General features: G+C 57.1%; 1 protein-coding gene across 2 annotated transcripts; it reads left to right on the top strand.

Annotated features, from left to right (window-relative positions):
* Positions 1 to 18780, top strand: PADI6 (peptidyl arginine deiminase 6). 2 transcript variants are annotated; one of them, XM_028108605.2, is made up of 16 exons: positions 1 to 92; positions 864 to 1047; positions 2796 to 2868; positions 5265 to 5332; positions 5786 to 5900; positions 6677 to 6802; positions 9762 to 9940; positions 10202 to 10305; positions 12525 to 12636; positions 13908 to 14015; positions 14227 to 14381; positions 14927 to 15083; positions 15191 to 15314; positions 16394 to 16464; positions 17351 to 17512; positions 18325 to 18780. In XM_028108605.2, the coding sequence occupies exons 1-16, from the start codon at positions 1 to 3 to the stop codon at positions 18568 to 18570; spliced, it is 2076 nt and encodes a 691-aa protein (XP_027964406.1). In that variant the 3' UTR covers positions 18571 to 18780. The 2 variants fall into 2 exon arrangements, 1 of the variants encoding a protein (XP_027964406.1); XR_003610199.2 differs by lacking the exons at positions 1 to 92; positions 864 to 1047; positions 2796 to 2868; ... (10 more) ...; positions 16394 to 16464; positions 17351 to 17512 and adding an exon at positions 17944 to 18163 and having other exon boundaries at positions 18325 to 18432.
* Positions 18781 to 19242: the final 462 nt, after the last annotated feature.

Here is a 19242-nt window from a genome sequence, read left to right as displayed (position 1 = left end):
ATGTCTTTCCAGAGTGTCATCCACCTGTCCCTGGACAGCCCCGTCCATGCCCTGTGTGTGCTGGGCACGGAAATCTGCTTGGATCTCAATGGGTGAGGGGCTGGGGGCTCTGCCGGGGCTGGCGGGGGGGCGGGGCTGAGCAGGGAGGCTGGCACCTGGTTCCCATACTGGGGTTGCCCCTAGGTTACGTGGGGGCCAGGGGTCACCTCCCTTCTCTGCATCTTTGGCTCCTGCCTCATCTCCAGGAGAATTGTTTGGGTCTCTAAGGGCCTCCCAGTCCTGACCCTGCAGGATTCTGACCTAAATCCTGCCTCTGCCCTGTGTGGGCTAAGGGACCTTAGAGAAACAAGTGCCTTGCCGATCCTGCCCTCCTACCGGTGAGATGGGGGCGAGGCTGGCTCTCTAGGAGGCCATGAGGATTAAGGGAGAGGGGCTCCTGTAAAATGGAGCCTTAATGGGGGGGAGGGGGGCTGACTTGCTCCTGAGGCCGGGTCTTCCCCAGGGTCACTGCACGGACCTCCCGAGGCCCGGGTCCTATTTCTTCCCCTACGGGGATCCTTCCTCCATGGGCTCACAAATAAGATGTAGATTTGGTAACTTCTGGAGCCTTGCGGGGAGGGAAGGCTCGGGACTAGAGCTGGGGTGGGGGGGGGGAAGGACACGGGGTCCTTGGAGTGGAGGAAGGTAGGAGTGAGGCTGAAGTTGTGTGAGGGCCGCAAACCTGCCCTGAACAGCCGGCCTCTGCCTCAACACCCTAAGGAGAGCCACGGTCAGGGCCCGTCCCCCACCAAGCCGGCTGCCCTGTGCGCCGAGAACGGGAGACTCTTGTGCCCTAAAGTCTGTCTCCTCGTCGGGCCAACCAGGTGTGCCCCGGAGAAGTGCACATCGTTCACGGTCAGTGGCTCTCCTGGGGTCTTGGTGGATATCCCCAACACGGTCCCAGCAGTGAGCGGGGAGGAGGCCGCCCCGCCCCGGTGGCCTCTGTCGCATCCCATAGACGTGCTGGTGAAGATGACCTCCCCCAGCTCCGCCATCGATAGTGACAAGGTAAGCCTGGGCGTGGGGGGTGAGGGGGAATCTCCTCCCGAAAGATGGTGTTTCCTGGGCCCCGAGTCTGTGAAACATGCAGGTGTTTTGCCTGACGTTCAGTGCTCGCACCCAAACTGTGAGGGGGTTGCTCCATGACCCCAGGACACAAAGAAGCAGGCAGGGAGGGAGGGATTGATCAGCAGAGCCAGGACTCAAGCTCCAGCACGTCTGTGTCCTCCCTGTGCTCCTGACCACGCCTCCGGCCTAGCTTCACAACAAGCTGCTTTTCAAGTCTGGCTCAAGGGTCTTAGCAGGAAAACTCGGATGGGCTTTTTGACCAAGGCTGGTCTTCAGGGGGGGTGTGAAGATCTTAAGGAAACTGAAGAGCGAACGTGTAGTAAGTGCATTATGCTGTGTACTGGGTATCTGGAGTTCTGGTTCAAGAGGTCAGCCTTACCCCCATCTTACATATGTGGAAACTGAGGCACAGAATGACCTCTCTCAACCTGGATGGCATGGCTAGAGTGGGTCAGATCTAGGATTTGAGCCCAAGGCCGTGTTCTTCCCCTGGGCAAGCTGTCTCCCTAGTGGGGCACCGGTGGTGGCGGGGAGGGTGACCTCCTTGGAAAGCCGGCTCCTGAGTTTGGCGGCGGCGGTGGTGGTTCTGTGGTCGCAGCTGATGGCTCATACGGGGTGATTGGAACCACCAGGGACTCTGTAGCACTCAGCACCCGGACCACGCCTCCTGCCAATTAAGTCAGCCTCCGGGGTGGGCCCCTGGCTTCTGTGGCTCAGCTCTCCCGCCGACTCCAACGTGAAGTGGGGGTGAGAACACGGAGGCCCGTTCAGGACTAGGGCACTCGGTCAGCAGAACTTGCTGGAATAGTCTGCTGGTGATTGGCAGGTGACAGCTGGGTAGAACACACCCCATGCTGCACCCTGCCCAGAGCAGGCACCTCCCCTGGAGGCAGGTAGAACACTTAAGCGCTGCATAGCTCACAGGGAAGATTTGCAGCTGTGATGCATCCTGGCTGAGCCCAGAGACCTGAGAGGTGTGCTTTGCCTGGGGCTCAGCCTCCAGCACGGTCAGGAGTGGCCCACTGAGGGCTGCGCTGGGCCTTGGAGGACAGAAGTTTCCATTTAGGAAGAGGTGGTGGATCACATGCATGAGAGCATGGCCCCAGCTGCTGGCTAGTTCTCTGGTTTGTGATGAAGGCTTTGTGGTCCAGGCCAAGTGGCTGAAGGGCAGGTCTTTGTCTAATGTATAGAGGCCGTCTGGAAGCAGATTTGGTGCATGACCCAGGAAAGACTGCGTTCTGATTCCAGGCCCCACCCCAGCTGTCCTACTTGCTTTTGAGTGAGCAGTTGAACCATTGGGAGCCCCTGCTTCCCCACTGCCCATCTCTGGGGCAACGGGCGGGATCCGAGGAATGCGGGGGAAGAGTAGGGAGGATGTGTAGCCCAGTCTAAATCTTGACCTCTAGAGCCAGACAGCCTGGATCTTAAAGCTCGTGCCACCCCTTTCTGGTTGAATGACACAGGGCAAGTGCCTTGATCTCTCTCTGCCCTTAGGGTAGAGCCCACCTGGGAGGGTTGTAGTCAGGCCTCCACGTGGAGGACCCTGCCCCAGCTCAGTCAGACATCGGAAGCTCAGAAGCTGTAATGTGAGGCCAAAGTCCAATGGTCGGAGGTGGGTACTTAACCCAAGGTCCTGTGCCTGCCCCCCTGCCCTCCACTCCCATGGGTGCTGGCTGCTATCTCTACAGGTTTTGGTCTCGTACCATCTGCCCGACGAGGACGTCCCCATGGTCACGGCTGTGCTCTGCCTCACTGGTATTGGTGAGTGCTCACACCCCGGGAGGAGGGCGCGGGCGCTGTAGCAGCCAGAGCAGCTGAGGGGCTCTCCCTGGAATCTACCTCCCGGGTCCTGGATGGACTCCCCGCAACATGCCCGTTCCCGGTGCCTTCTCTGCCGTCCTCACTCGCTGCTGGCCCCGTTCCCTGAGAGCGGGCGTGGGAACTTCCCTGAGCGCCTGTTGTCCTGCCCACCTACGCTCAGCCCCACCTGCGTTCGGCCACCTCTCCACTGGTGGTGTGTCTGGTGCAGAGTTAACCTTCTCACATTAGATCCTGTCCCCTCTCACTCATTCAGAGACTTCCTTCGGCAACTTACTGATGTAGGGAGCCACTACCCCCCCCCCACTCCTTTTCTGGATCATTCCAGAACAAGCCGGAACCTCTCTTCCTTTAAGAGGAGCACGTTATGTTGCCTAGTCTCTTAGGGAACAAACAACCTCTGCTCTCTTAAACCTGATTCTGGATTGCCTTCGAGCCCTCCTCCCCTAACTCTGCACCCTCCGTTTCTCTTCCCTTTCTCTGGTACCATCTCAAGTCAGACCCCACCAGGAGCACTGCCCTTATGGAGGTCCCTAAGCCCACTGGTCCTCGGCTTCCCCTGCCTTGACCTGGCAGCAGTGTTTAATACAGCTGCTCACCCTTTCTGGACCCATTTTACCTGAAACCTTTCAGGGACCCTGCACCCAGTTTTCCTTCTACCTAGCCGGCTGTTCCTTCTTGGGTGCCTTTGCTGGATCCTTCATCCCCCACCCACCACCCAGCCTGGTAGAAGTGCTTCAAGCTCAGGCAGTGGGCCTGTGGCTCTGCAGCCAGAGGACTCGCCCAAACTCTTCCAGCCAGGCATCTCCCACAACCTTGGGTATCTGCTAACCCAGTGTGATTTCTTCGGTGTCTAACCAACATTTCAGTCTTTAATATAACCCAAAGGGAACGGGTTCTCCTTCTGGGGAAGATGGTGGCAGAGTAGGAGGACCCGAATTGGTTTTCTTTTCCTCCAGCGCCTTCCTTCCTGATGGTCTGCCCATTGTCGTGGACCGTGGTCCACCCTTCTAGCTGGTCAGGCCTAAACGCCGGGTGTCCCTCTTCCCTCTCCCCCCACCCACATCAATCCATAGGTCTTGTTGCTGTTTCCTCAAAGTTGGCTGGAATCCAGCCACAAGCCACACTGATGCTCTCAGCTGGTCCGAGCCATCATCCTCTTACCTGGGTCACTGCACAGGTTCCCTCGGTGGGGGTGGGGGGTGGGGGTCCCTGCTGTGTCCTTACTGTTCCACCGTCCACTCCTGACCTGGATCCCAGAGCAGTATGTCTTTAGAAGGATATCTGATAACGTCTCCTTGGATTAGAGCCTTCCAATGCTTCTGCATACTTGGATTAAAGCTGGTGTCCCTTTTACCCACAAAACCTAAATGAGCTGGTCTATCTCTGCCCCGTGGCCTGTTTCTCTTCTCCGTGCTCATTCTGCTCTGGGCACGCTGGCCTCTGGACCCTTGACCTTGCCACCTTGCACTTCCTGTTCTAATTGCTTTTACCCCAAATATTAACACTGATCCCTTTTCTGCCTCCTTCCGGCCTCTGTTCATATTTCAACTCTTCCGAAGACTCCTCCGATCGTCTAGAACTGAAACAACCCGCCCCATCTCCTTCCTGGTTTTCCACGGCACTTTTACCATCGGAAACAATATGCATTTTGCTTATTTCTTGACCCCTCGCCACTGTTGCATGTGGTGTGTGTGCTCTGACACTGTCCTCCCTAAGATTGAAGAAGACTGGGACTGTCTAGCACGCTGCCGTATCCCTAGGACCTAGAACTATACCTGGTTCATAGCAGGGATCTGGTCCCTGAGCATCCGTGCCAGGGGCAAAGTACACGCAGTGACTGTGGTCTGTTCCTCTGGGCCTGGCATTCCAGTTGGGATGGAGCACATCAGGTGACAAGCTCTATGAACAAAAATGAAACCAGGGCAGAGCCGCGTGGTGGTCAGTGTGTGGTGGGGAGGAGTGGAAGGTGGAGCGTAGAGACTGAAAGAGGAGCCTCTGAGGATACTTGGGCAGAGCCCGGATCCTTCAGCTCTAAGAGGCTTGGGATTGCCGTGGACTGAGCCCTTCCTGAGTCTTAGAGCTTAGAGATGGCATCAGGACCCCAGTGGACTTGGTTTGTGAACTCCGAGGGGGTTGGGGGAGACGCGCGGATACTTGGTCCTCTCCAAGCTTGCTCAGAGAAGCAGTCTGCCTCGGAGGAACTTTCTTCTAAGCTGACAGCATGCCTGAGAGGCTGGGCATCCCTGATCCCAGCTTTGGGCACCGTTGGGATTACCTGGCGCTTCGAGGCTCCGTCCAGCAGGTCTGGGTGGTGGAAACTTTCCCTCTTGTTTCAGTGGTCTCCCTGGACGTGGACATCTACCGCAGCGGGCGGGTCGAGATGACAGGTGACAAGCAGGCTAAGGTGAGGCTGCCCAGGGAAGGGCGTGGGCCCACAAACTGGCTTACATAGTGTCTTTGAAGTCCAACAGCTCCAATACAATCAGAACTGATAAAGTCCGTGTCTAGCTCTTTCAGAAGAAACTAAAATGTCTGGTGACACTAGGTCCCCATCCCAGGCTGGTTGTGCGGTCAACCAGAACAGGCTCCCTGCGTGGGACGGGTCTCCTCCCGCTTGCCTCCGTCCCTGCTGCCCCAGCACTGAAACCAGGCAGGGAGCTAGGACCAGCACCAAGCTTTTTCCCTGCCTCTCCACCCACTGCCCTGACATTGCCTGCTTCTTCTAAGTGCTTGAGTTCCCCAAGAGGTCCCTGTCACCCTGGAGAAGACTTCGGCTCTGCTCCTGATGCGGGGTAGCATCTGGAAAGCAGGATTTCCCTGGCTTCTTCCTGAGTCAACATTCCTGTTGTCTTTGCAGAAAAACTGGGTCTGGGGTCCCAGTGGTTGGGGTGCCATCCTGCTTGTGAACTGCAGCCCTGCTGACAAGGGCCAGATTGTAGACAAGAAGACCACGAAGGTGTTCTTTCCAGAAGGTAAGGACTGGCCACTGTCCTGGGACTATTGCTGCTTTTTTCCCTGGGGTCTACCTCTCCCTGGGGCTTTGCTGCCACACCCCTCAGCGAACATGGATTCCAGGCTGAGGTGTCCCCGCTCTGAGCCTAAAGTCTCTTGTCAGAGGCTTGAAGCTTATAACTAGGAAGAGGGCACACTGTGGGTCCTGGTGTCCGGTAATGAACTTCTATCCTAGCTATGGACTTGAGTGTGTTAACTCCCCTGGTCTTGTTTTGCCATCTGTAAAATGGGGATGATCTAGCTGGCTTCACAAAGTAGTTGAGAAGGCTAAACATGAGGGAGTTGCAAACAACTTCCTAAAAACCCTCTTGTGACCTGGGCCAGGAACCCTGACTGTCTTAGGCAAGAGCAGTCTTGGATCTGGTCCTCCCTTGTGGTTGGGACCAAGGTTCTGGGCCTTAGCAGTATAAAGGGATGCCCTGGTTCACACCAAGGCTGGAGGGGGACCCTCTCTGGGCAGACCGTGCCAGGCCCTGTTCTCAGTGTTTGTAGGGCTGTGCACTGCCCCCAGCTGTATGGGGTGAGTGCCGTCCTAACTCCTAGCAGACCCCAGAGATGGCAAGTTGCCTGTGGCCACGTGGGGAAGCAGGTAGCAGAGACCTGTTGCAGAGCTGGGCCAGAGCAGGAGGCAGAGGGCACTCCAGGGCCCCGATATAGGAGCCCCATCCCCTGGCCCTACCACTCCTCAGTGCTGGCCTTCGGAGGCCCCCGAACCTTTACCTTATCTTTTGCCCAGAAATAAAGAATCTGTCTCAGATGACCCTGAATGTTCAAGGGCCCGGCTGCGCTTTAAAGAAGTATCGACTGATTCTCCACACCTCGGAGGAAGAGGCAGAGAAGGCCAGAATCTACCGGCCCCAAAGTGAGTTTCTTGCACCAACTCCAGCTTCGCTTACTCTTCCAAAGCGTTGGGCGGGGGGGGGGGCGCTGTGGCCACGTGTCGTTCCCAGCAGGGACCCTGTCGGAGGCCTGCTGGGACCTGGGGCTGCAGGTGGGGGCCTGGTGGGGCCACGCTTGTGTCCCTGGGACACTCTGGCTGCCACCTCCACAGACTGAGCCTGTACATGTGGGTGAGTCTCTGTACTTCCAACCACTTCCCCAGTAGGGATGACGACAGTGCCTGTCCTGCAGGATTTTCACGGCTGGGAGAGAAGAAACGCATACTGGCTGAAGCCATGGCCTTACACAGACAAGCTAAGCTCTTCTCCCAATTACCCCTGCCAGAAGGGGCCATCTTCACTCCTCTACAAGGCCCCACTAGATTGAGTTTCCAGAACTCGGAAGCCAAGGGGGTGGCGTGGCAGCTGTGCGAGGCACCACACCGCACCCGCCCATCTGTAGCCCTACCAACCTGGAAGGCAGGTGCACGTTCCTGTTCTATAGATAAAGGCGCAAGGGCTGCTGGTTTGGAAAGTGGAGGTAGAAGTGTCCAGCAAAATGTCCTTGAATGAACAAGTTTTTCATGTAACCTGGCTTAGTATTCCGTGCCTCTAAATTCTTCAAATCGAGGTTGAACGTTGTTTCTGGAGAAATGTGCCATGCTCCCTTCTCTTAAAACCCAAGTTCAGCTTTAGTTGGGCGACTAGGGAAGGCTCTGCTATAGATTGACCATCTCCCAGTCTCCAGCACTGGAGAACTTGCCTCGGCTGCTTCCCTCACCTGGTGCTCAGGGGCCCTCGCTCAGTCTTCTCCATCTCTTCTGCAGACCACAGCTGAACTTGGAAGTGAGGTGGGACCAGCCGCGAGAGGCAGCCCAGGTTGGCTGTATGTGGTCCTTCCACATGTAGGCTGGGACTGAGCCTTAGACCCATGGGTCTAAGCCTGGTTCAGCCACGAGGATGGGCTCTAGCCCAGTGTGGCCTGTTGGGTACCAATAGTGGAGGCAGTGACTTGTGTAGCTTGCTAAAGATGTTGTAGCTCGTCACTCATAACAAACTGTCAGGTTTTGTACTCAAAAACGAAACGAAAAACTTAGGGGTGCCTGGCCAGCTCCGTCAGAAGAGCATTGGACTCTTGATCTCGGGATCTTGAATTAGAGCCCCATGTTGGATGTAGAGATTACATAAAAATAAAATTTAAGTAGGCTCCATGCCCAGTGTGGAGCCCAATGTGAGGCCCGAGCACATGACCCAGAGATCATGAGCTGAGATCAAGAGTTGGATGCTTAACAGACTGAGCCACCCAGATGTCCCTTAAAAATAAAAACTAAAGTCAAGAATACAGGGCAACCAGGTGCCTGGCTGGTTTAACTTGTAGAGCATGGCATTCTTGACTGGGGTTGAGTTCAAGTCACACGTTGAGGGTAGAGTTTATTTTTTATAAGTTAAAAATTTTAAAGGGCAGGGACACACAGTACACTGTGTTTTCACAAGCCCTCCAGGTGATTCTGAAGCAGGCTAAAGTTTGAGAACACTGTTCTGTAAGACATAGCAAAGGAGTCTGAGGGGAGATTTCCAGAGAAATAGAAAGCCAGAGGAAGTTCTAGAAACAAAGGAAAGTGAGGGCCATGATCGGCCATGGCAGATGCTGTTGCTAGGCTGATCAAATCTGTGATAACGTCTCGGTTTTCAAAATGCTGGTCATTCATGAATTTGGTAAGGACGCGGGGCTGGAAGCGAAGTGGGCAGACCGTGGACGTGCATGTGGGAGGATTCTGCCATAAAGGGAACTGTGTGGAGGTGGTGACCGGGGGGCTGGAAGGGAGGGGAAGTGACTGGAGATGGACAGACACGGCACATCTATGCAGGGGGCGTGATCAGGTGGAGGTGAGGAAGCGCCTCTCAGAGGAGGAAACTAGGGAGGAGAACATGCCCCTGGGAGGACCCGAGAAGCGGAGGCGCTAAGGGACGGCAGTGTGACAACAGTGTTCCTGAGTGGTGGTGACGGCAGCTGAGGTTTGGTCCACTCCTAAAGTGGGGTCTTTCAGCATGGTGGTTCCTCTGGCTGCTTGGGTACCAGAGCGCTCTGCAGAGGATGCGGTGCCCAGATGGTTCAGGGCCTTGGTGGCCCAGGGAAACCTAGACTGGGGTCTCCTAGACTTGGCGTCCTTCTAGAGGCTCTAAGGAGGAGTAGCTGCCATCAGGGCAGGGCGGCCACACCAGGAATGGGTCGGAAGGACAAGCAGAGTGGCCGGAAGGTCAGGTGGGAAGCTTGGTGGCCTCGGGTCAGGACGATCTCTGCAAATGGAGGGCGAACAGATCTGAGATTGAATTAACTAGAGACAACCGCGGGGTGTGGCCAACTTCTTTCCTGTGCATTGTTTTCTATTTCACAACCCATGAAACCCGAAGGTGCTAGGCTCCGAACAGCGATAGGAACTTTCCTGAGCTTCCCAGGAAATGCTCCGAGGCCTACCTTGGCCAACAGGCCATTCCCACGGACTCCTCCCTAGCACTTACTCGAGCAGGGTCTGGTTTTACAGATGAGGCTGCCAAGCCCAACTCTGCAGCTCTCTCACCTTTGAGGCTTTTGAGGATTTCTTCCCCAAAGCTGGTCCAAGGGTAGAACCACCTGCCTCAGGCCTTCACCCTGGACTGAGAGCCTTGAAGGCCGGCATCTTCATCCGAGCCCCGGCCCTTGATGTGGGATAGGTCTTTGAACAGCGTTCGTGAGCTCTGGCCCTTGTTTGGGAACAAATGCTTAATTGTCCCCTAAGCCCTAAGTATCCAGAAATACGGGGACAGAAAAGCCAGCTTGGGTCCTGCTCTGCTGGAGCTCTGAACCTGGCTTCTGTTGGGAGGAACGAGCTGGCACCCCCACCATCCGATGTGGAGACGGGCACCAGGCCACGTCAGGAGCTGGCCCATCCCTTCTGTCCTCAGGAAACAGCTCAAGCACCTTTGAGGTGCTGCTGGGGCCTGGCCAGCACACCTATGCGTTCGCCCCCCTTGAGAACCACCTGAAGGAAACCTTCTACGTTGAAGCCATGGAGTTCCCATCTGCCGACTTCTCGGGCCTCATCTCCTACTCTGTCTCCCTGGTGGAAGAATCGCAAGACCCGGTATGTCCCCCAGGTAGACCAGCTGCCCTGGGGCCAGGGGCCATGTGGGGAGGAAGCCTCTCTCACGCGGCACAGGGACGGGGCGGGGGGGAAGACCAGGCTTGCTGCGGGTAGAGCTGGGGTCCTGTGCCACCCTGTGGGAGAGCACCTGGCAGAGGATGGGGAGGGCCCAGAGGCGGGCAGAGCTGAACAGCTGGAGGGCTGGGGAGGGGGAGGGGACGTGGAAGCAGCTTGCTGACGGGACCCTGTGTGACACTGCAGTCAATTCCAGAGACCCTGGTGTTCAAGGACACGGTAGTGTTCCGGGTGGCCCCTTGCATCTTTACTCCCAGCACCCAGATGCCTCTGGAGGTCTACCTGTGCAGGTAAAAGACCCTCGGGCTGCCTGCGCCGGGTCCTTCCTGGTATTCTGTCCGTCTGCAGGGCAGGAGGCGGTGGTTGAGATCACGAGACTTCTCCCCATGCAGCATGAGCTTCTGTTGCCTGAACTGTCTAGTCCTATCCCCAAGATAGTTCTTGCTTGGAGTCCTGTCTAAATGTGTACAGTGCTGGGGACGGAGCAGTGAATGTGACCGTCCCCCTCCTGCTCTCATGGGGAGGTGGACGACAGCATGGCTCCAGGTAGTGGCCAGTGCTGGAAAGCAGGGTGCAGGATGGAAAGGTAAAGACAGGCACGTGCGCCAGGGACAGCAGGGAGGCCCAGAGAGCCGGGAACGAGCAGGCAGGAGCAAGAAGACGAAGGCAGGACCAAGGCCCCGGGGCCTCGGGGCTGTAACAGACCCCAGATGCAGTGGTTTGAAGTCCCCGTCCTCCCCCCTAGATGCCCACAGGTAGGAGGTTGCATTGTTCGGTCACAGAGGGGCCCTGACTCCTCTGTCTTGTGCTAACGCCTTTCCCTGGGGTGGCAGCTCCGTCTTTGTGACGGAGGCTCGGCCCAGGTATGTCCACGCCCCAGGAAAGAGGAGGAGTCGAAGTCGGGCAGAGCTGTCATGCGTCCCTGCTGAGGTCTAGAAGTCTCCTGAACCAGTTCTCATGTGCTCATGGCCGGCAGACAGCCACTCTCAGCTGCAGGGAAGCCAGGTGGCCACACACCTATGGAGAAGGGCACAAAGGACCCTGGCTGGTAAAACCTGTGGGAAGCCATTGAGGGTCCCATCTGTATAAGCACTCTGGCCACCTGGAAAACCAGGGGCACAAGTGGAAGGCAGGACCCAGTTTAGCTACTGCAATGGTGCGAGCTGGACATAGTGGCACAGGCCAGGGGGTGGGAGCACAGATGTTAGATTCAGGGGTGTGCTGAAGGCAGACCTCCGCGCCGCCCCCCCCCCGACCCAGGGGAGCTGATGCATGGGCTATAAGGAGACAAGACTGTCCCCTGGGTTTGGGGTCCACAGGAAGGTGAATGGTGGTGCCGTTGCTGACTTGGTAGTCATTGCTTTGGCCCTGGTGACTTAAAGCTGGGCATCCACTGGGTCTCTAAACTTCTGGGGCTCAATGGACAGTTGGGAAGCTCGAGATGAGTCTGGGTGCCCCTGGCAGGTGGAGGATGTTCAAAGCCACAGGCCTAGCCATGCTCATCTGAGGACTAGTGCACACAGGGAAGGTAGCTGAGCAGTGAGCTGTGGGGTGATTTAACACAACCAAGAAGGGAGAGGAGGTTCGATTAAAAACCAGGAGAGTGGAGACCCATAGGTTAAGGGAGAGGGGGGCCAGGTGAGGGGCCAGCTGTGTGAAACCCCAAGAGGAGAACGAGATGCCCATTGGGTTTGGCAAGATGGAGGCCACTCGCTGTGCAGCAAGAAATCCTGCATGGTGGCTTTGGAAGCATGGAAAGATGAACGGGAAGGCAGTACATTGCAAAACTCCAAAGAAATAGGAAGCAAGAAAGGGGTATGGGGCCAAGGGAAGGCTGTTTTTTAAGGTAGGAAGCTGAGAATGATGCTGATGGAATGATCCAGCAGAGCAGGAAGAATCTGAGAGGAGGGGAAAGGCAGCTCCAGGAACCAAGCTGGTAGGACGTGTCCATAGGTCCCGTTAGGTACGAGGACTGCTCATCTGCGGCTCCAGGAGGGAGAGCAGAGCATGGGGACGAGGGACCTGAGAGGCGGACGGCTGTCGGTGCCAAGGACCAGTTCCGGTTGTCCCCAGGGGCTTTTCTCCAACTATTTCCAGTAACTTGAGTTCTAGGGAAGAAGAAATGTGGGACCGGGCTAACCAGGGTTGGGGTTCTGCCAAGCGAGTCAGCCCAAGCATAGGGGCGAGGGGAGAACTGAAGCCGAGTGAGGAGACGGGCCAAGAACGGGAAAGATGGGGATGAGAGCAGCTGAGGACCAGAGGTCCCAGCGACGGGGGGGGGGGGGGGGGGGGGGGGCAGAGCCAGGCCTGGAGGTGTTGGAACCGGCTGCCAGATGGAGATCTTGGAGGTAGTGCAAGAAGGGGACAGCAGCTCTGCTTACCTTGGGGCCGGGGACATGATCTCGCCTCGCCAGAAGGAGGTGCCCCCTGCCCCTGGAAGAGTAAGGCCATGACCAGGGTGGAGGGAGCCTTGAAGGCCTCCCCAGAGTTGGCTTCTCTCCCATGGCAGAGAGCTGCAGGTCCAGGGTTTTGTGAACACAGTGATGGAGCTGAGCGAAAAGAGTAACAGCCAGGTGGCATCTGTCTACGAGGACCCCAACCGCCTGGGCAGGTGGCTCCAGGTAACTTCCCACCTGGGGAAAACCCACCTGCTGGGGGAGGGGCCGGGAGACTTTGCAGGTGGTACATCTGACCAGCTCCATGTGTCCGCTCAACCTGCCCAGCAAAGCTCCGACTAACTAGAGGTGTCTGTTTCTAGACCTTCAGTAGAGGCTCAGATGGAATGGCTTGCCCAAATCCTAGCCACTAAGGGATAGCTTAGAGTCCAGCTTCTTCCCCTTCTGGACTGTGTGTGTTCGAGACCACAGAACACCCAGGTGCTAACAGGTCTGGCACCTTTGCCTTCTGGCTCTACCAGCCGGACCTGGCAGAGCCCTGAAGTCTGGTGCTCTCCTCTCCACAAGTAGCTGAGTGAGGACCATACCCTGGCCACCATCTAAGTACTAGAGCTACAGGACAATGGGACGGATCGTGCTCCTGCTCTAGCAAGGACACGGGGCTCTCCGTGCTGTGAAAGCAAGATGCCATAGTGAGTCTCTAGCCCAAACGAGGCCGTTTTGGGTGGTCAGGAAAAGCTTCAAATTCAGGAAACTGAGCTGGCTGTACAAAGATTGGGGGGCAGGTGCTACCTTAGACATCAGAGCTCTTTGGGTAGAGGCACAGCTGACGTGGAGATCCTAATGTGGGGGTTTACTTGGAGGATCTGAAGAAGAGAAGGGCTGGTGTGGCCAGATCAGAGCAGAAAAGCCAGAGGGAGGAAAAGAGCCAGATTGAATATTAGGGCTCTTTTAAGCCAAGGTAAGGAATAGAAACAAGTTCACAATGAGGTGGGATGACATTGAAAGGTTCAGTGAGAGTTAAATGTTCTGATTTAGGTTTTAAAAAGCCCCCTCTGGCTGAGAACTAGAGAACTAGTCTTAGGAAGGGGCAAGAATCAAGGTGCACTGGCTGCAGGGGGGTGCGGTAATTTGGGGAAGAGCACGGTGGCTTCCCCCGAATGGTGCCAGAGAGGAGTCCCCCTGCAACCTAAACCACCAAGACTTGTTTGTGGACGGGGCGCTGAAGGGAAGAGAAGGAAGAGAAGCTAGGTGACCCAGGTTTTAAACGTGACGCATAGGAGAACAGGTCTGGAAAAGCCCCAAAGAAGGAGATGCCTGAGCTGAGTTTCAGGGGCTGAGCAGGAGTGGGCAGAAGGGGGTCCTGTTGCCCAGCCCCCGCCCCCGCCCTTGGAGGTGGCCCGTGTGCAGAGAGCGTTGTGACTGGCAAGCTGGACATGGGCAGGAAAGCAGCCGACGGCGCAAGGTGACTCAACTCCTTTTCCTGTCCCCTCCAGGATGAGATGGCCTTCTGTTACACCCAGGCTCCCCACAAGACGCTTTCCTTGGTCCTTGACACCCCTCGGGTCCTCACGCTGGACGACTTCCCCATGAAATACTCCCTGGTGTGGGGCTCGGTTTGGCTGACCTAAACCCCATCCAACCTGTCAGGCCTGGCGCCTGCCCAGAAGGGACGGGGTGCCAAGGGGGAGGGGGCCCGAGTGGCTGTGGGGGCAGGGGGTGTGGGAATCTACCTGAGAGTCTGGATCCAGGGGTAAGACTGGGGCTTAAAGCCCATCCTTCCTAACAGCCCTGCCCCACTGGGTCTCCTTCCAGAGCCCAGGCGTTGGCTACATGATCCAAGGCACCAAGGACCACAGGGTGGCCAGCATGGACTCTATTGGGAACCTGATGGTGTCCCCACCTGTCAAGGTGGAAGGGAAAGAATACCCCCTAGGCAGGATCCTCATTGGCAGCTGCTTTTACCCCAGGTGAGGCAAGAGGCCAGGTGGTGGCCAGCTCTTAAAACTGAAGGGACCTGCTGGATCACTGGGTCCTACCTGACTCCCACACGACTCGGCAGGTTTTCTGCCCTGGACCTTTCTTTAAATTGCCAAGAAAGGATTTTTGAGTCTTTGATTGTCCTAGGAGACTACAGGTAGAAAAAGCAGACGAACTGTTCATCCTTCGGAGTGGTGATTCCTGGGTTCAGATTGGAAGGATGCTAAATTTGGCTGGCCTAGGGACCAGCAGGAGCTTATCTCTACAAGGTGTGTGGACTTCTTGGTGGCCGTTAATCTAAATCCAAGAGCTACTTGTGTCCCAGGGTTCAGAGCTGATCGAGCTAGAATCCCTTGGCTCAGTCCGGAGTTGGGCCAGAGGAAGGGATTCTTAGCCACCCCATCCTTTATGGACCAGTCCCTTGAGCCCAGTGGTTAAGAGTAGCCAGTTAGCTGAAGGGAGCCTGACACTGAACAGGTGGTGGCCCACCCGCACCATGTTGGCTCACGGGCTGTTCATTCCGTCTTACCCTTAGCAAGGAGGGCCGAGACATGGGTAAGGCCCTCCGGGACTTCCTCTACGCCCAGCGAGTCCAGGCCCCGGTGGAGCTCTTCTCGGACTGGCTGATGGTCGGCCACGTGGATGAGTTCATGTGCTTCATCCCCACGCAGGACAAGAGTGAGGGTGACAAGGTCGGTGGGGGTCGGGGGGGCAGGCTGGAGAGGGAGGGGTCTCCCCCCTTGTAAAGCCCCTTGTAAGCTTCTGGAGGGGAAGCTAGCATCTGACCCTAGTTTCCCAGGGCTTCCGGCTGCTCCTGGCCAGCCCCAGCTCCTGCTACAGACTGTTCAAGGAGAAACAGAAGGAGGGCTACGGCGACCTGACTCTGTTTGCGGAGGTCCGGGAGGACCAGCTCCTTTCCAATGGTGAGCAAAGCCCCTGGCACTGGCACAGAAACAGAAGCCAGTTCCTCCTTTCCCAGATGCCCTTTCTAGAGGGCCGGTCTCCCTTTGTGCTTCCCGCTGCGCAGAGTCCCAGGCAAGCAGGAAAGCCTAACGCACAGCACACGAGAACCTCTTCTGTTTCGGGGCTATTCTGGTGATGCTAGGGCCACCCGAGCCAGTCAGCCAGAAGTCCTGGGGGTGGTGGAGGGGCAGCCAAGTATATGGGAAGGGGACTCCGTGGGGGGACGAGGAGGCAAAACCCGGTGCTACCCACACTCCTGTCTACCTACTCGGGGAACGTGGAGTCGAGTGTCTGGGCTTTTAGACTTCAGGGCTCCCCTGGGCACCTTGTGGGAAACCTACATGGGCAGGCAGAGATCATGTGGCTGGGGCACAGTCATTCTGTTTGAAAGTCCGTGGGAACCCAGGGAGGGGTGCTGGGAAGCTCTCTAGACCCCATGCTCCTCCAAGTGTGGCTTCAGGGTCACCCAGAGGCTTGTCAGAAACACACAATTTCAGCCCCACACTGGACCTGGTGAATCCACCTTTGGGGTGGGGCCCAGGAATCACATGGGTTCTAGAAGCACTTCTAGAAGGTGACATTTACTGAGCGCCAGCTGCTCAGTATCACACCCCACACGCCGAAGACTGTTACCTCAGCCAGGGCCTGAGCAGGCCATCCCTGTCCTAAAGACAAAGCAACTGAGGAATGCAGTTAAAACGCCTAGTCAAGGTCACAGGTAGGAGGCGACCGGGTGGTTTGGGTCCCATGATGCACAGAGCTGCCCAGGGGAGAGGAGAGTGGGGGCTGGAGTCACCTGCTAACCTGTTCCAGGCTGTCTCCCCTCCTACCAGGGCCAGAGAGGCTGGGGGCAGCAATAGTCCTCCCTGAGCTTTAATGACCTTGATGTCCCCAGAGGTGACAGGTGGCCTAGGTAGGTCTCTGGAGACGGCCAGATCACCTGTCAGTCACCGGGGCAACCGTGCACCCAGTCGGCCCGGCCCTGGGAGGAACTGCTCCCTGGCCTTACATCCTGCCCGCCCTCTCCTTCCGCCTACAGGGAGGGAGGCCAACACCATCAATCAACTTCTGGCTGATGAAAACATGAGGAAGCAGAACAACTATGTAGAGGTAGGGGCCAAGGGGGTGAGGGACCTTCTCCAAAAAGTGGAGGGAGGCATGGACAATTTAGACAAGGTCCTTATTGAGCAACTACTTGGCCCAAGCATCACGAAGGATGCTATGATCCTTGATCACCCCCTGAAGCCTAGGATAGTTCGCACCCAGGTGTGAACCTAAGCCGGGGAGTAGGGGGAACTGGGTTTGATTCCCAAGTCTGACCCACAAAGACATGCTCTGGGCCACTCAAGTTGCCTAGTGTCTGACCAGGAAATAGAGGACCCCCCACCCCCCGCAACTCCCCTAAGAAGCTCCACGTTCTGGAGACTTGGACCAGGGTCGTCTCCATGCTTCCTAAAGTGGCCCATGACCCGTGTTCTGGGCCACCTAGCACCTCCAGCCTCGTTGTGAATCATTGGCTAGGAGTTCCCAGAAGAGCTTATCCAACTTCCAGCGGGGAACAGGGTCTGGAAAAGAGCAAGGACTTGTCCAAGGTCACATCACCAACCGCTTTGCCCCCCTGGGACCTTATGGCTCCTAGCCTAAGGAAGGAAGCAGTGTGCCCACAGAGGACTTCCTCTTGCCCTGGCCCGGCCTGGCCCAGCTCCCCCACTCCGGCCAGGACTAAGGGCCAAATGACCCCCCACCCCCACCCCCATGTTGCAGTAGACTCACGACTGGCAGCTGCCCTGCACCGACCAGCTGTGGGATCCTGGCCTTTCCTCTGAGCCCTACGCCCACCACCCCCTGCAGCCCCCAAAGGGAACTGTGTGCCCTCCATCGGATGGCGGGCCTGCCATGAAAGGCTGCCCGCACACGGTGTGGGTTGAAGACAGTGGCTGTTCAGGCCATGACCCTGGGTCTCCTGGCCCCTTCCTGCCCCCTTCCTGCCCCACAGAAGTGCATTAACCTGAACCGTGACATCCTGAAGGAGGAGCTGGGCCTGGCGGAGAGGGACATCATTGACATCCCTCAGCTCTTCTGCTTGGAGCAGCTGACCAACGTCCCCTCCAACGAGCAGATGGCAAAATTGTTCGCGAGGCCCTACTTCCCGAACCTGGTGAGGCATGCAGGGGCTGGGCTGGGTGGGGGGATGTTCTGGTAACTCCAGCTGGTCTCCTGACCTCCCTGCTGAGGGACTAGAGGCTCAGGCCCAGCGGACAGTGGTGCCTGAGGAAGGGAAGTATAGAAGCTCTTGTCTCCCACCTTGGTTAGGGAACACTGCTTCAGGGAGCAGACCAGCAGGTCCCAGGCTGGGTGACTGGCCAAGCAGTGACCATGGGCCAGGCCCTGGGCTCATCCCCAACCCTGAGGGAGCAATGCTACATGCCCACCTCACAGATGGGGGCACTGCTTACCTTCTTCTGAGTCCCAGGGACACAGGCCCTACATTCATCAGTCACACGTGGGTAGCTTTTAATTCTAGACCAGGCACGACGTAGCCCTGGGAGGAGGGGTGGGTAGCAGTGGGGGAAGTGTGTTTGAGGAAGAGAGGCTAGAGTTTGAGAAATGAGAAATGGACAGAAGTCAACTGACAGAGCTTGGGGGAAGGGCATCCCAGGAGAGGCGCCCCGATTAGGAAACTTCCTGTCCAGAACGAGAGAGGCGCCGTAGAGAAAGGAACGAGGGAGGTCTGCAGAGCCAGACTGTGGCCCGACCGGGATTTCAGTTTTGCTGGAACCTGTCAGGGCCACGGCAAGGTTCAGCAAAAGTGAGTTGGATTTTGTGGAGGTTGACTGGTGGTGTCTGCAGGGGCACAGCCTCAAGAAAGCTGTCTTGTGCTTGCTGCGTGTGGTTGAGCCTGACCACCGAGGGGGCTTTCTTCCATGGCTCTGACCCCTACCTCGGCCTTGCCCATCCTGTCTCTGACAGCTGCAGATGATCGTGATGGACAAGAATCTGGGCATCCCCAAGCCTTTTGGGCCCCAGATCAAGGGCATCTGCTGCCTGGAAGAAAGGATCTGCCAGTTGCTAGAGCCCCTGGGCTTCAAGTGCACCTTCATCGATGACTTCGACTGCTACCTGACTGAAATCGGGGACTTCTGTGCCTGTGCCAACATCCGCCGGGTACCCTTTGCCTTCAAATGGTGGAGGATGGTGCCTGAGCCCCAGGCCTAGCCCCGCCCGAGCGTGAACAGCCCCGTATTCACCATTCCACAGCATCCCGACGCCCTGCCTGTCCGGAGAGCAATTATACCCAGCCACCCTCGTCTGTCAGTGTCCGGAGGGGGTGGCTGACAACTGCCAGTTCAAACCCCCTCGGAAAATGGTCTTTGGCTGAGAAGTGGTTACTGAGTATCCATTAAAGTTCTAGGTGTTCTGAATGCATCTTGGTAGCAGCTGCCTTGTTTTGAGGATGGGGATGACAGCTAAGGATGGAAAGTTGACCCCCTGGGCCTCCTGTGGTCGGGCTGCCCCACCTGGGCAGGGAAGGGGGCAGGGACAAGGCTGGACTCAGATGACCTCAATTTTTCTCTGGTTCGAGGCCCTCTGGCAGGCTGGGTCTACACACTTGAGCACAGCGACTGCCTCCAGGCTCAGGGAAGGGAGAGGCGTCGCCCCTTGTGGGCAGCTGGCACCTCTGGGGTCAGAGGGACAAGACACAGTGGGGGCAGGCCTGGGGGTTACCTTTGTTAACCCCAAGTGTTGAGGCGGGAAGAAATGCCCATCCTGGAACGCAAAGCTGCCCCTTTCCACCCGTCTGCCGACCGCTGGGTGGATGGCATGAAGATGCTCTCAAGGTAAGTGCTTCAAGGTCTAACCACCCGGAGGCTCCACCCCTCCTCCTGC

Source organism: Eumetopias jubatus, unplaced genomic scaffold (assembly GCF_037043125.1).
Source record: "Eumetopias jubatus isolate StellerSeaLion01/CBP00866 unplaced genomic scaffold, mEumJub1_p1.0 scaffold_4, whole genome shotgun sequence".
Lineage (NCBI taxonomy): Eukaryota > Metazoa > Chordata > Mammalia > Carnivora > Otariidae > Eumetopias > Eumetopias jubatus.
This window is presented reverse-complemented; position numbering and strand designations above follow the sequence as displayed.